This window comes from Folsomia candida, unplaced genomic scaffold (assembly GCF_002217175.1).
Source record: "Folsomia candida strain VU population unplaced genomic scaffold, ASM221717v1 Fcan01_Sc005, whole genome shotgun sequence".
Classification (NCBI taxonomy): Eukaryota; Metazoa; Arthropoda; class Collembola; order Entomobryomorpha; family Isotomidae; genus Folsomia; species Folsomia candida.
The window spans coordinates 8,743,362-8,759,856 of record NW_019091197.1 but is presented as its reverse complement, the minus strand read 5'-3'; the positions used below and the strand labels follow the sequence as shown (position 1 = coordinate 8,759,856).

The 16,495-nt window shown below is 35.3% G+C and overlaps 1 protein-coding gene across 11 annotated transcripts in view; it reads right to left on the bottom strand.

The window, feature by feature from the left end:
• The window catches only part of LOC110850506, a 31,063-nt gene that overhangs the window by 11,446 nt on the left and 3,122 nt on the right, over positions 1-16,495 (bottom strand). For 2 of the 11 annotated variants that reach the window (XR_004834844.1, XM_035851739.1), the window contains exons 5-8: positions 9,065-13,207; positions 8,904-8,984; positions 7,741-8,378; positions 6,760-7,333 (exon numbers count right to left, since the gene is read on the bottom strand). The exons of 1 other annotated variant lie outside the window; for it this stretch is intronic. Coding sequence is in view for 6 of the 10 variants with exons in the window: in XM_035851739.1 (XP_035707632.1) it covers positions 6,883-7,333; positions 7,741-8,378; positions 8,904-8,984; positions 9,065-9,088 (1,194 nt within the window). In the remaining 4 variants the exon portion in view is untranslated. Of the gene's footprint in view, positions 1-4,010; positions 4,185-6,759; positions 7,334-7,740; positions 8,379-8,903; positions 8,985-9,064; positions 16,291-16,495 lie in introns of those variants that run through there. 8 more of the 11 variants (XR_004834845.1, XM_035851740.1, XM_035851741.1 and 5 more) reach the window with 8 other exon arrangements.

Below are 16,495 nucleotides of genomic sequence, written 5' to 3'. Positions count from 1 at the left end.
CAATTGCACACTTACATTCATACTTATACTAAATACTTAACCAAATTATCCTCTAAAATTGCATGAAATTTATACGAAAATTATTCATTAATAAACTCATGCCTCGCCGTGACATTCTTATGCTTAATTCTTAAATAAATAATCTTATAAAAACTACAGGGACTTTTACGCATAAATTAACCATTACTAAACTTATGCCTCGCCGCAACACTGAGTATTATGAAAAATCCCGAAACATGTGTCTAATTATTTATGCAAGGCTACATGATAATCGTAGTTTCGTCTAAATCGGAGCGAGACCGCTGGCGTCATCGCATTGTAAGTCATAACAACCAAAACCAATTTTTTCCTGGGATATACCTTTAAATATATTTAAATTTATATATTTTCTTCCATTTGCTTAAAATTGAAGCCTTCAATCATGCACTTACGGTGGCATTCTGAATGAAAATTTTGAGCTTGAGTGGGAGTGGCCACTCACACTTTACATGTTAAAAGAATACAAAATGTGAGTGGCCACTCCCACTCAACCTCAAAATTTTTATTCAGAATACCACCGTTAACCTCTTTGTTTTGTTAAGAACATAATCTTGGCAAATGTTTCCAAAGTAGATTTTAGATTTCCACACCTCTTGAGCTTTTGCAATCAGCCCCTTTCGGATTACTAGGGTTTCTACGTTTTTAATCTTTTCGTACCCTTGCCTTTCAGCATTTATCTTGCTTAATACCTCAAAGCAGTATAACAATGTTGATGCCCCTTACTTCAATTCCAATTTATTCAAGCATACCAAAGTTTTGGGTATGGAATTTTTCCCTTCTGCTGGTTTTTTTAGAACATGTAAACCCAGTTGGTATATTATTCACTAAATCAGTCTTATTCTCAGTCTTAGGTGAGATCCCTTCAACCTCATTTTTTATTTACGTGTAGATATATTTTTTCGGATATTTACAACTGAACATTACTAATATTTAATTACGTGACCTATTTAATTAAATCGGAAATGTAGCAATTAAAATATGCCATAGTTTCGATAAGTTCCTGTGTGGCAAAATTATTTCGAAAAAACCTGTCAGCAACGAATTATATAAGGAATACATAAAATAATCATTTTCAAAATTCGCTTTGAATACAATTCTCAAGATAATAATAAATACTTAATTGTCATTTTCAAAGAGTTTAAAATCAGCAATGGATCTCAATCAAGATACAAATATGCAGTGTCCTCACTGCTCAAAAGCCTTTAAAACAAGACGAGATCTTAAAACCCACCTCTTTTACGCATGACAAAAACGCTCAAATTTATTGCGACGTAAGTGAATTATGCTGTGTCTAAATACAGGGCTTTCTAAGTACTAATTAATCAGGGGTTGATAAGTTCAAAAAACATTTTGTGATATTAAATCGAAATTAGTAATTGAACCTCTACCTACATAACTCACAAAAATTTGTATAAAAATTTCAAAAATTGATTGTTGGTTTTTATCGAATTTCTGATTAAAGCCTAGTACTCAGCTCGACGTTTTGACGACTAGACGCAAGTTTTTCACATATTTATTAAATTACCCCGTAACTAAAGATATACATCAATTCACCTCAATTTGTAATGAATTGCCGTATATTCTCAGTTATAAGTAAAATATCACTTAAATTACATTAGATACATGGGGCAACCATGGACATATAACTTATAACTTAAAATTATGACTTATAACTTAACTTATAATTATAAATATACGTCGACAGATGGCGTTTCTATGACTCATAACTTATAAATTAAGTCATACGTCATAATTTGAAGTTATAAGTTATATGTCCATGGTTGCCCCAAGTATCTATTATCTAAATCCACCGCGGGTTAACTTTTTTCACGTTTAGAAAACGAGCGCTGAGTACTAAGCTTAACTATTTATTAAAACAAGCTTACGTACCTATTTGAATCCTTAATTAATTTCATCCTCTAATTAATTAGACAGCCCTATAAGTCATAAATAGGCTTATTATTAAACAGGACAAATTTACTTTTTTACCCCAGATTTGCACGAAAACACTAAAAAATCCTCACGTACTCAGCCGTCATATGCGAACCATGCACAGCAATAGAGCAAAACCAGCCTGTTCAATTTGCTCGCAACAATTTTTCAGTGCCAGATCTTTACGGGACCACACGAGTAGAATTCATGGCTCGAGCGAAGGACGTGAAATATGTAAAATATGCCAGGGACAATTTGTTAATGCAAAATATTTACAAAACCACACGTATAAAATTCACACCGCGAGGGAAGGCTCCCGACACCCCTGCACATTTCCAGGATGTCTCAAATCCTTCACTTTACGGCGTGAAGCTGTCAAGCATTTCAAAAATATTCACACCCACGCGATCCGACCAAGACACCCTTGCCCGTTTTTAGCCTGTGGGAAATCCTTTCTGAACAAGAAAACTCCGACTTCACTTCAGAGTGGAACATGCCGAGAATCCTGCCCGATGGAGGTGCACCCTTTGTGGCGTCCAATTTAAGAATAAAAATCACCTCGAGAACCACATTGCTACCCATACGAAAGAAAAGAGCTACAAGTGTGAGACATGTGGGAAGACCTTTGTCCGCCTTTCCCGCCTCAAATTGCATCAGGTAAAGAAACTTTGATTTTGAAAAAAAATCTCTCCAATCTCTAGAATACAGGGTGGCCCAATTGTTTCTACCGACTTTGTGCTGCAAAAGAACAAAAGCTGGTTAAAACCAAAGTTTGAATCTGACCTGTACGATGCTCACGATTGACCACTCATGGCAGCATTTTCAAGTAAAATATTCACTGGTTCGAGAATAACAGCTAAGTTTTGTGGCTGGCGTGCACTTAAAAATGAATCCGAAGAAACATTTTGGACACTCTGTATTTGCAATTTTTTTACATGAAATTTGGTTAAATCGAGTTGAAATTTTGTTGTACACATGTCATCCTTCCTAACGAATTAATTGTGAATAACCTTAACCTTAACCATTCGGATGGAGGTCAATTGTCTTTTTAGTGGAAATTGTTTACTTCGGGAGGACGACACAAGTCGCCCCGAAAAATTGTGGTCGTGTCGCGGGAGGAGGACAATTGTCGTTTTTAAAAGGTCACTGATTTTCACCATTTTCTCTCCGCGGCGTAAATTCTGTCATGGTTTTGGTGGATTTCGCCTATGCCAACCAAATGTTAAATTTGAACAGTATCTTCCCCAAAAAATGAGATATTTCCTAATATCACCAAATGTTAAATTATGGATTTTTCAGCTTTATCGAGGTTTTCTTTTAATTTGTAAATGAAAAAATACACTTCGGAACTGATTTCTGTTAAGGTCAATTTTATTTGAACACCCAACGACGGGTTTCGGAATTCTTCATCAGGCCCTGTTCATATTTAAGAGCAAGTACAAATTGATTCATGCTTCTCCCAATTGATCATGAGTTTCTAATTTGAACTGTGTGAGATATTAATAGGTATTCCACTACATTTGATTTATTTAATTAATTTGTAATATCTTAAAATATTTATGAGCATAAAATTATAAATTGAAGTTTGAGTGTGGAGAGCTTTTTTACGCTTTACTGAATTCCTCCTCCCGCTCCCTGACCACAGCATTCTTCTAATGTAGCCGAATTAATGCATTTTCTTGTAATTATTCGTACTCCTTAAAGGGTTACTTGCTTAATTGGCATTCTCTTTTTCAGGCAGTCCATCAAACGGTGGATGCACGGAAAGTTTTCATGTGCAACTTGTGCCATAAGCCTTTTTTGTCCTACCCTGGACTCAATTATCACATGCGGGCTAACCACTTCACTAAACAGGGGTCGACGACTTATTCTTGTGAGAAATGCGGATACACAGCTTTGGCAAAGTCTTCCCTTAAAAGACACGATGAACAGGTGCACCAAGGTCTAAAGAGAAACGAGTGCTATTTCTGCGGAAAGAAATTCCTCGCCTTTTCACATTTAGTTCGTCACTGTGAAATCCATACTTTGGAAAATTAATATTTATGGATTGATATTTTTGATTTATATTTATGGATGTATACTTTTTGCGTAAGTTGATCAAAACATGGGTGGAAAAATGTTGGATGAGTTTGAACTTTAAGGAGTGTAGAGGCCAAGTTTATTTCCTTCATATATACGTAAAGGGTGTCCCACACGTTTCTCCTGACCTTTTCCTGTAAAAGAACAAAACCTGGTTTACTCAACTTTGTATCTACGATGCTCACCGGTGACCACTCATGGTACCATTTTAAATTAGGTAAATTATTAAATTATTATTTCAAACATTATTCGAAATTTCATTTCACTCTCAGCAAAATTGTCACTAAAATCATCTGAGAGTGTATGTAGGTACCATGGAATTCAACCGTATGGTAATAATATACCTCCGCCTGTTGACAAATGTGTTTTGTCTCCAGACCGGTGACAAATATTATTGTCAACTTTTAGGATACACTTTATTACCTCCGGTTATAGAATGCATTCAGCAGGAATGTAATTTGTGCCTCTGTCCATGAGATAATTTGCCAAAACATGGTGATAATATGGGTGAGAAATTGTTTCCGTGATGCATATGATTGTCTCCTGGTGGTGTTAAATTCAGGGTAAGGAAAACCCCGGGGTTTTGCTATTGAAAACCCATACCCAGTGGACCACTGGCAGTGGTTTTACCTGGGTTTTGCGGGTGGTCGGGGTAGTTGGGGTTTTGGGGGCAAACTGAGCCAGTATTCCATGTACTTAGGATTTCTAAGTTGTGAAAACAATATGATTTTGCAGTAATTTCACAACAAACCAGCGTATTAATTCAATTTTGATAGCTAATTACTAATTAGCTTTTAGAATTGTAAATAATGTCCGGTTGTTAGGTATTTTGCACTTTATTAAATTTGAAAACCCCGACTACCCGTGGGTATTGGTCATATTTACTACCCCATCAAAAACCACAAACCCCCAATATCCTAAAACCTCTGGTAGCATACCCTGGTGAAATTATAACTCTAAATTAAATTATAACTCTAACTCTATTATAGAGGAAGTATATTATTATAGATATTATAGAGGAAGTAAATGTACAATTTTTAAACTTATTTATTTATTTCATCGAGTATCTTAGACAGGTTGGATTTCATTACATATAAAACTAAAAAATCCAAAATCTAAATATACATTACTTACAGTATTATTGAAAACAAACTTACAACTTGCAATTTTTCTTAATTTCCACACAATCTCGAATCTAGCTTGTGTCAGACCACTTCAACCAACAATATAGACTGTGTTGTCTACAAATCCTCAAAATTTAAAGTAGAAATTGTAAATAGAAGGAAAGTTAGCAATTAATCCTCTGTATAGAAAATTCATTCTGGTGTTGGTAACCAAAAAATGTTGTGAAATCAGTTTACAAAAATTTAAAAAATAAAAACACGCCTTCGATCAGAGTAAAGTTTCCACAAATGTGTAACCTAAGTTCCTTTAGAAATTTGTTTAAAATTGTATAAATGTATGCAAGCTTAATCAACTTTCACGTGTTTACCATGCTAATAAAGTGCGGCAAAGCACGATACATAAGTAGCGCAATAATGCTGAAAATTAATTTGCGCTATAAAGCTCAAATTAATTTAATTAATTAACTAATTAATTAATTGATTGATTGACTGATTGATTAATTAATTGATTAATGATTGATTAATTAATTAATTGATTGACTGATTGATTAATTAATTGATTCATGATTGATTAATTAATTAGTTGACCACATGCTCTATACTGCGACATGACGACAACACCAAAAAACATGTTTTGCCCAAATTTCATGCCAATCGCCCAAAAAATGCAGAAATTAGGCCATGGCGACGTTTTTCGACATGATGTCGACAAAGTGGCCACACCCCCTTAATAGGGTGTCACCCCCTACCCGTGAAGAGCATGTGTTAAGAATTTCAAGTCGCTGCGACAAACCATTCTCGAGTTATAGTGTTGACAGACAGACAGACGGACAGACAGACTAACTAACCGATCGCATAAAGTAGCTTGCGCTACTTAATAAAGCCGCCGTGAAATGGCTTCATTGTAAACTGTACCATTTATGTAACTCTGATTTAAAAGTACAAATAATAATTAAAAATTATACGTCAACCATGAATTTTTTAATTTAGGAGGAGAGCTTCACTAGTTGCCACCAACAGATTTCGATGTCTTTTGGATATGTGGTAGTACCCGATGAAAGAACAAAACATATTGAACGGTTTGATGCCATGGCCTCATTTGCGCCCGCCACACCCACTCAAAGGTGCGCAAAATGCCAGACTAGCCGCACTAAAATCTTCACCAAAAATCCAATTTTTCTCGGATTTTCAAAAAAGTTACATATTCTTGATCCCAGATAGTTGCTTTATCATGTCCAATAGCAATCTCAACTTTTTTGAAATTTTCACTATTTTCGAAAATTTCGTGAGGTCAGGACTTGCAAAATTTCAAAAAAGTTGAGATTGTTATTGAACATGATAAAGCAACTATCTGGGATCAAGAATATGTAATTTTTTTGAAAATGCGAGCAAAATTGGATTTTTGGCGAAGGTTTTAATGCGGCTAGTCTAGCGTTTGGCGGACCTTTGAGTGGGTGTGGCGGGCGCAAATGGGGCCATGGCATCAAACCGTTCAAGATGTTTTGTTCTCTCATCGGGTACTACCACATATCCAAAGGACATCGAAATCTGTTGGTGGCAACTAGTGAAGCTTTCCTCCTTAGTATTTATCCATTTCTTCGCATTATGAAACACTTCCAATAATAATCAAGTATACATACACATCAGTTTAAATTAATATGTCATCCCTTGTACAGGGATCCTTTAAAAGATTTCCTTCTCGCACTACCTATGCAATCGGACATCGGCTACATTCTCCCGTAATAAATGCAGCCTCATCATTTGAATTACTGAAAACCTGCAATCTCTCCAAGGCCGGGAAGCATTCCTTGTAATTAATCCGACTAGAATGTCCTGACCCGATGCCACACTCGAATTTAAGTTTATCCGACATCCTGCAGTTAAAGATTGTCAAACTTTTGAGTACCGGAAATACAGGAAACTTCCATTCGAATTCATCCGCATCATATTCACTCAAACTAATCGATAGCTTTTCCAAAGAAGGTGAATGCTTGTTTAATAAATTGTAGAGAAATATGGGCCGTTCGTCTAACGAGCATTCCGTGTCATCATAGTATATCAAGCTAAGCCTTAATGTCTTCAAAGGGACGGAAATTTTCAATAGATCGTTCATGTCTTGTGCGTCAATTAATCCAATTACTTCCAAGGAATTAAGTGTTCTGAAAATAATTAATTTGTTGCCATCTTATTCTGACAATGGAAGTCTCCCAACGAAAATAATGTTAATCGATCACAAATTTAATTGGTATGAAATTTGCAAATGGCAATATCTGCCAATGGGCAAGTTTGGCGGGGATATTTTCATAAGATAAGAAAACGCGTAAATTGGTAATGCGAATTCGAAATGTGCAAAACTGGTCGCTTTTGGGCCCTGTTTCCGCTTCTTTGGATGCGAATATCTCCGCCAAACCTGCGCATTTGGAGATAGTGCCCTTAGCAAATTTCATACCAACAAAATTTGTAATCGATTAACATTATTTTCGTTCAAAACAGTGAGCATACGTTGGGAGACCTCCGTTCTGACTGTTTACATAAATTATCTTCTCACTACCACCACTGAACTTACGATGGAAACGTTTCTAGGATTTTACTCCGCATAGAAATAATGTATAAATGACTGCTTCCAATCCCAAGATGTTCTATAATTGGGAACGCATCTGCCATAGCTTGACCAATTCTTGACAGGATATGTTCCACCGAATGGAAGCTATAATTCAAGACGAGCTTCTTCAATTTTGGGAAAATGATGTCACTCATGCAAGGAAAAGCACTACGGACGCTACTTTGACATCTCAATTCTTCCAAAGTGGTGGACGAAGTCTGCATTATTTTTTGAATGATCTCCTCCTCCCACGCGGTTTGGTTTCTGGTCGCGTACTGGATACTAATTAACTGGATATTAATTAACAAATTTTTCAATTGGGTAAAAATTTTGGGATCCATTTTCGATTCTAATTGACCAGAAATGAGGAGATTAATATTGACAGGACGAAATTCCATTGCGTCTAAAATACTAGCCCAACTCCCGGCTTGTTCATAATTTGCTGGCTCATCACACTCTTTAAGGTTTTCAGGACTAAGTCGAATCTTAATCATTGAGCGAGATTTTAGAACCGGCGTGGCCGCGTAATTCCAGGGATGGGAGACCATTCGGCACTGTTTGATATCTTGGAGGGTGAGAAATTTGCAGAGATGAGGAATTATCTGCAAAGTATAAGAGAAAAATATATTATAAACAATTTCCTACCCAAGGACTAAGACCAAAATCTAACGGTCACACTTATTTAGTGGAAAGTTGCCACTTAATCCGCTACAAAAGTCATATGCCCCTCTACCGTCCAGACCTTCTACTACCTTTATATTTATTGGCCACTTAATTTGCTACTGGTTCTTACTACACACTTAGAAACTGGGTATTTAAAAAAATGGGCGGTACTGATATGTTACTCTACCGCTTTGGTATTAAACGGTTGTACTACCCTGGTATAGACTCGGTAATGAAATAATACCATGTGGTAATCATTTTATTACTAGACAATATTAAATTTTGAACCATAATTTATTTGATTTATTATCAAATCATTACCAAGACGGTAAAGTCACATACAGTATCAATACCGCCTTTTACTGATCTTCTTACGAGTGTACTTTTATGAAATATATACAACTGTAAATAAAGTGTCAGCAATTTATCAAACTCGGAAAGAGTAAACGGTGTGGTATTTTTACGTCTGGAATAAAAACTGGTTCCGAGTCGGGATTGGGAATTAGGTTGACCCCGTTATTCGAACAACACAAGGAATCCCCTTCCTGTAAGAAATAACGGGACAATAATGATTGGAATTACTCTTAAAATATCAAGAAATATGTGACTTCTAAAAGTAAATTACCTCATATTTGTCCTCTTCCAACATGATCTATTTATGAACAGCAGACAGAAGCAGGTATCAATTTATCGTATAATTTATAGTACTTATTTACAACTTAAACAAATTTTATTTAACTGTTATTTTAAAGCAATTGTTTACACCTGAAACACAAAAAACACATATGCCAGTCAATGTGATGATGTGGCACAAGTTATATTTCAACCTTGTAAATGTTTGCCATTCTAATTTGCACTATTTGGTAGTGGGTACGAATTTCTGCTGCGGGACAGGCCTCTCTCCCACAATGAATGTTTCTCTTGCAGCATAATTATGTGTATAACTAGATCTATATGCATTTGTGTATGAATATTAGTCGTGCACATGTGTACAGAGTTGAGATTAAGATGAGATATAAATTAAGTGAGTTGGTCTCGTAAGTTGCATCTCGTAAGTTCATTTTCTCGAGATGAGATTTCATTTAAGTAATTTTAAAATTTTGCAAATTTTGTTAAAACTCATAAATACTTATCCGACAATACAACCAGCAAAATAAGCTTTAAGTTTGGTGACAAAATGTGAATATGTTAATAATGGGCATATTACGTGTAATACTTTTACTACTTTATTAATTAGTATACATATTCCCATTAAATTGATTTCATTTAAATGAAACAGTTCTAATTAAATAGTCATACAATGCAAAAGTTACTAATGGACAGTTAATATCGTAGATAATAAATATAAATGCGTGCATATTTAAAACTTATTCGCACACACATTCTAAATCAGTTAAAATGTTACCATTAATCGTCCCCAATTTCTCAAAATTGTTTTACAATATTTTCTAAATATAAATTTTAAATAATAATGTAATTATTAAATTTGGCGATGAGTTTATGAGTTAGTTAACTTTAATTAATCATATATTTTCCTGTAATGATGTTGGGTCATGGCGATTGCCACCAATTGTTACCAATAAGTCGCAGATGGCAGTAAATAATTGAATAGTTCCAAATCTTAGATTTTACCAAATAGGTAGACAAATAGTATAAAATTTCACTTATACAACCGGAACAGTGCCAAACATGTATTAAACTAGTCGCTAAATATTAGCCCCACGCTACTAACGTGTTTCTACCTCATGCGTTATTCTACCAGAATCGACAACAACGCTGAAATCGAGTAATCCATAATTGACGACAGCAAAACAGACTTCATTCCAATGGAGAAAGCTGTAAAGTAGAAGGTTTGAAACCAAGCGATGTATTAACCGCAATATTTCATATTGCATATTGTACATTTCATATTCTGTACGCTAATGGATTAAGAATTAAATACTAGGTATACATAAGTTGACACATTGTACTTTGAATTGTATCATAGTTGGGATTGTTGGGAATGTGTAATTTAACGATAGGAAATTATATATCTACAGAAATCTGACAAAGATAACCTCCAAAATCATTGTGACACCGCTTAACCCCAATAAGATGTCACAAACGGAGAGGAACTTGACTAAATTGTGTAACTTTACTACCAAAGGGGTCGCATCACATTTCGGCATCATCTTTTGTAATTCCAAAAGGTTTTCTAACTTTGTCCATTGATTTATCAAACCACTCTGGAACAAAAACTTATGAAATTGCAAACCTTCCTTGACAAACGGTACGTACAAAAAAATAAACTCGATGTTATAACCACCAAGAGAAAATTGGCTGCATGGGTAATGTTCCTTTAAGCTGGATGTCTTCCCCTGATACATTTCCAACTTGGTCAACCCTCCCGTGGACTCGCCAATGACCATGACACCAGTTAACTGTTCTTCATTGACAAGTCTACGAAACTCATTTTTTGCTTCCAAATCATGTATTATTACCGTACTTGAATTAATTTTATCAAGAACGTTGTATCTTTTAAACTCGTACAATATCCCGGAATCCTGTCCCATCCAGTAAAAGGTCCCCGAACTGTCACCGTTAAAACTCAGCTTGTACGACGCATTGATAAAATCGCCCAAATTCTGGAACTCAGTTGGAGGACTGGGCGATATGATTTTTCCCGTGATGATGGCCTCATACAGTGAGGGAAGAATGGTCCCGGCCACAACGGCAAATACCAAATATTTGCAAGCATCCAAATCTCGGGTTGGTTGCCTTATAAGGATGGCAAATAGGAAGGCAAGTTCTTCAACGAAATCTGAAAAGGAATTGAGTTTCTGCGTGAATGCTAACATTAGAATAGTCAGACACAAAGTAAGCCAAGCATTGGGACTGAAGGGTGTAAACCAAACAACCCACGATGCATCCAACACTTCATGACGGCGACAGTAGATGACATAGTATTTTACGGTGCGACAAATCCCTATAAAATTCAAGTCTTCGTAAAAGTATTTCAGTTTGTGGGTATTTATTAGAATGTAGGGTTTCAAATCGTGTCGCAAATTAACGTACTTAAGTGAAAAGTTGAACTTATTTGCTAAAAGGAAAACTTCATTCTCTGCCGCATCATGATGTCCGTGATATATGGCGCGGACACCTGAAGTCGTCTGACGAACGAGAAAAACGCCGAGATACAATTTCGTCCCTTGATAATTTGATATCGGCTGAGGGTTCAAAGTTATCACGGTTACGAAACTGTAAGATGAGGGGCGAATCGCTGATTCTCCAGTACCTCTTCGAATAAATGTGTATAATTGATTAAACAAAACGAGATAAACTGTATATGAACCCTGCAGCCAAGCGTAGGTTAGGAGATGCTCCGGATTATATTTTCTGTAGTAGATGAAGAAAATAGAGTTAGGGTTGTACACGTGAAAATAAAAAAAGTTGAAGGAATTAACAAGGTGGTTAATGGTGTTGTGAAGATTGTGATATATGTGGACGATCGAGCAAGCAGATGCGAATCGACTCTGCCTCCGCCATATTGGGATATACGCAGTTTGGAATATCAAGTAGTCTGAAATACCGTACTGTTGGAATAACATGGTGTCGTTGGTGGTAGGTTCGCGATTAAATATTGTCCAAGTAATTAACCAAGCTACGTCTTGAGAGTAATATATTTTAATGTAGGATTCGGAAAGGTCGTCTCTTCCGACTTGTTTATGATAGAATAAACATTCGACGGAGGGTTTCATGTTGCAAAATGATGGTCTTAATACGAGTATAAAAAGTAGGAAAAAAATGTGTAATGAATACATCTTAAGAATGGGGGATATGTAAATCGGAGATAATTTAAAAATGCTATGTTATAGAATGTTATAAAAAGACGGTAAAAGTCGACTAGTTCGAAAAAAAATTGAAAAATTTAACAAAACGAAATAACTCCGTTATATTTTTCTCCAAATACGAGAAAACAAGTTGCAAATTCTATACGAAAGTTGTTTTTCTTTATATATGAAAATGTATGGTGTTCAAAAGAGCCCTGCGTTTAAAGCAAGTTTAGATAAGTTTACTGTTTACTGTAGTTTATTCAAGTGTCGCAAATCATCAGTTACACACTGCTTTTCAGACCAAGACACATACAATAATTCTCTTAACTAATCTACTATTTCAACGATCACATAAGTCCTGACGCTATGGGTCTTACAATGGGATGGTGTGAAGTGCAACTCTCCGATTTGGATGAAATTTTAAAATTGTGTGGTCCAAGTCTATCCAACCAACGTTTCTTCAGGCAGTTTATGCGATGGTCGGGATTATTTGTCAAAATATTTGAGGTCAAAATTGAAAAAATGGGCGATTTTTCTCAAGCGGAGTAAGCAAACTCAACGTCCATTTCTATCATAGGGAAAAGGCGCCCATTTTTTCAACCTTGACCTCAAATATTTTGACGAATCCCAAACATCGCATAAACTGCCTGAAGAAACGTTGGTTGGATAGATTTGGACCACTCAATTTTAAAATTTCATCCAAACCGGAGACTTGCACTTCACACCATCACATTATTAGTGCTTAAATAAGAAATTGTGAGACTTGCATGTCCAATATTTTCATATATAACACAAACTAATTTGTCTAAAAGCATTTTCCGATTTTGTCAGCCATGTGCATTCATCGCCAAAGACGTGACCAGAGCAGTGGATAAATACATATGATTATTGATTATTGACATATTTACCATCCATGGAAGGTTCTGTAGTGTACCGGAACAAGCATCGTTATGTATCTACATATATCGCAGATAAAGTATTAATTATTGAACTGGATTACGTAAGGAGTAAGTATACCAAGTGTCAAATTTTCCCAAATTTTTCACTCCCTTAAAAATTTACCTTCGATATATAGTTAAGTATAGACAGAGGCGCCTCTAATAATATTTCTGAGACGTAAACATGATTTGATTACCTATTCTTCTTAAAAATGAACGCCCAATTTTGTTGGTCGTGGCATAATTAATGTGCCACCCGATGGAGGAATTATTTTTAGTCTGGAATCATTGCATGCACCGGATGACAATTAGTTGTATAGCTAGCAGTAGTGTTGCCCATGAGGTGAGTTACACTCCAACTAACAAGTCATCGATCCGTGAGTATATTCTGGTATGTTCTCTAGTAGCTGGGACATTAAATATTTAACTAACCTTTGCATGTCAGACATGGCAGATTAATAAACCTTTAGAAGCAACTCCGAGGCGAGAAATATATTTAAGGGTGCTCACTTCTAAAAAATTTATGCCTATTTCAGTAATTAATTTCGTCACAATTTGTATCTGCATACTTAGCATATATGCAATCCTCTAAAATAATATGTACAAAGCTTATGTATATACTTATGGTTTGCCTACTTAATCGCCGGACTGTACTAAATTAAATTAATTCGGTAAGAAAACGAACGAATAATTTAACTAAATAATTTAATTTTTAATGACCAATCGTTTGGCACAAAATGACACGAGTCGAAGATTAGGAATTCGTAACTCGAATTTTTCACTGCTAGGAAAATGTCGCCGATTTTTACAAGAAAAGGGTGGCAATTTTTTTCAGGTGAATATCGCCCAAAATCAACTCTTTACGGTGTATTGCAGAGGTATGAGTTAGCAAAAACTGCATCTATCAAAAAAATTCTCGGACGCCCGGTCTCTAAGTAGACTCCCAAGACCATGAAGGCTGTTGAATGCGGATACAAACGGAAGTCATCCGCTCCTCACTCTACCACTTCCACAAAAGCCAAACTATGCCCCACCACGATATGATAATTTAAAGCAGAATAATTACTGATAAGAAACAGAAGCGTACAAAATACCTTAGCATAAAAATTATTGTGCCAAAGCACGACTATGAAAAACTTATGCGAAAGTTAGATCGAGATTTTTGGTCATTTGCGACGAAAGATTTTTCACATCTGATAAATTTCACACACCCATTTCACGATTTTTCTATGCAAATACTCGCAATTAAATAAAATATGAGGAAAGGGAGATTCAAAAAGAAAGATTCTTCACGAAACGCTTTGTTAGGTTAGCCAACGTCGAAAATGGACATATTTCTGAGCCCCTTATATCGGAAGGAACTGTGATCTCAGGGGCGTATCTGGATCAGTGCAGTAAACGGCGTCTGTGTCCCTTCATTTATGGGCATTACGGCAAGGCATTTCGTTTTTGCCGAATATGGCAACTTTCCTCTGGTGGATAATTGTTATAAGACAGAATGTGGCCTAAACAGTAGATTTTTAACCTGTCTAGTAAAATGCTTCAAATTTTCTGAAACAGAGAGGAATTGAACGAATTAGAGCTTTATCCAAACAAGTATATTGACGGCGATAAAAATCAGCCAAGAACATGAAGGGATTCGGACGGATTAAGGGTCAAATCATTCAGAGTTTGACCACAAAGTTGGGAAAACGGGTTATCCACAGTGCTTGGAAAATGCTACGAGAAATCTGCTTGAAAGCGGAGAATGGAGGAAATGGTTTTTAACCAGGGTTGGTCAATGTGTCAGCTATAGTTACTCATCAAACTTTGTTAATTTAATGACACACCAGTCGCAATAAATCCCAAAATCCACAGTCCGGTTATGTAGTAGGCAAACCATAATTGGTGATTTGTTATTTGTAATTACACATTTCAGCATGGCTTAATTGTAATTCAATTACTTCTTAAATTACAATTACTAAAACACCATCTAGCATTAAACAAATCTATCAAAAATCACAGATTTTGTAAAATTTGTCGTATTTCACGTAACGTGACAATGTCTTTGCGATTCTTTTTTTATTAAAATAAAGTTTATTTCGCATTTTTGATTTTTTTCATAATACAGCGTAAAAATAAATAGGGGTTATCAATTCTTCGAGACATTGGTCTTTATGCATAAAAATGACTAAATTCTTTTCAGCCAAGTCTAGCAAAATAACTACCAAATATCAATTACGTGATTCAATTACAACGCTAATTACTCACTTTAAACAATGGAAGTGCTCTTATTCCAAAACTTACTTATAAATTCTTTTGTCTGCTTTGTAATTTTGGAGTAAGAGCATTTACATTGTTTAAAGTGAAAAATTATTGAAAATTTTTTAATATTAATGATTAATGTTATTTAGAAATCCCAAACGTAATTAGTAATTTGAGTTGTAATTGAATTATGTGTTTTGTAACTTGTAATTAAAGCGAATTTTTTTAAGAGAAGTAATTGTAATTTGTAGTTAGTAATTGGGTTTTCTTGAGTAATTGTAATTTGTAATTGTAATTGAAGCAATGCTGTGATTGTAGTTATGTACAATTTGTAATTTGACTACCAAGTAATGTGGCCAGCTCCGAAGTTTATTAAGTAGCGCAAGCTACTTTATGCGATCGGTTAGTTAGTTTGTCCGTCCGTCTGTCTGTCCGTCAGCACTAAAACTCGAGAACGCATCAAGATAATCGAAATCGGTTTGCGGCATCATACACATGACCCCAGGGGAAGGATCCCGTAAACTTTTGGACCTCACCCCCTCGGCGTCAGGGGGTGCGGTCGCGGTGTGATTAATTAATCAATTCTAATGAATTAATGAATTAATCATTAATTAATTCAATTGATTAATTGCGCAAATTAATTCTCAGCATTCAGTAGCATTATTGCGCTACTTATGTATCGTGCTTTGCCGCACTTTATTTTTGATGTAACTACAATATATTCATTCTAATTAATGCACTGTAAAAATAGTTGAGTAAAATTGCTGATGACACAACTATTGAGTAAAATTTACCCCGCCAAAATTAAAATTTACTCAAGGTTGAGCAAAAATCTTCCAAAGTTGGATAAATTTTAACTTTTATTTGGTAACTTTTACTCAATAGTTTTCTTGGTGGCAATTTCACCAAAAATTGAGTGAATTTTACTACATATTTTTTAGAGTGTGCTAATTGGATGAAAACTATTTAATCTATTTTATTTGAAATAGTATTCGGGTTGAAAAATGTGACGAAGTTTTATTTTTCTGATGCCCTAGAGTTATTGGAAGGATTGAAATAAAA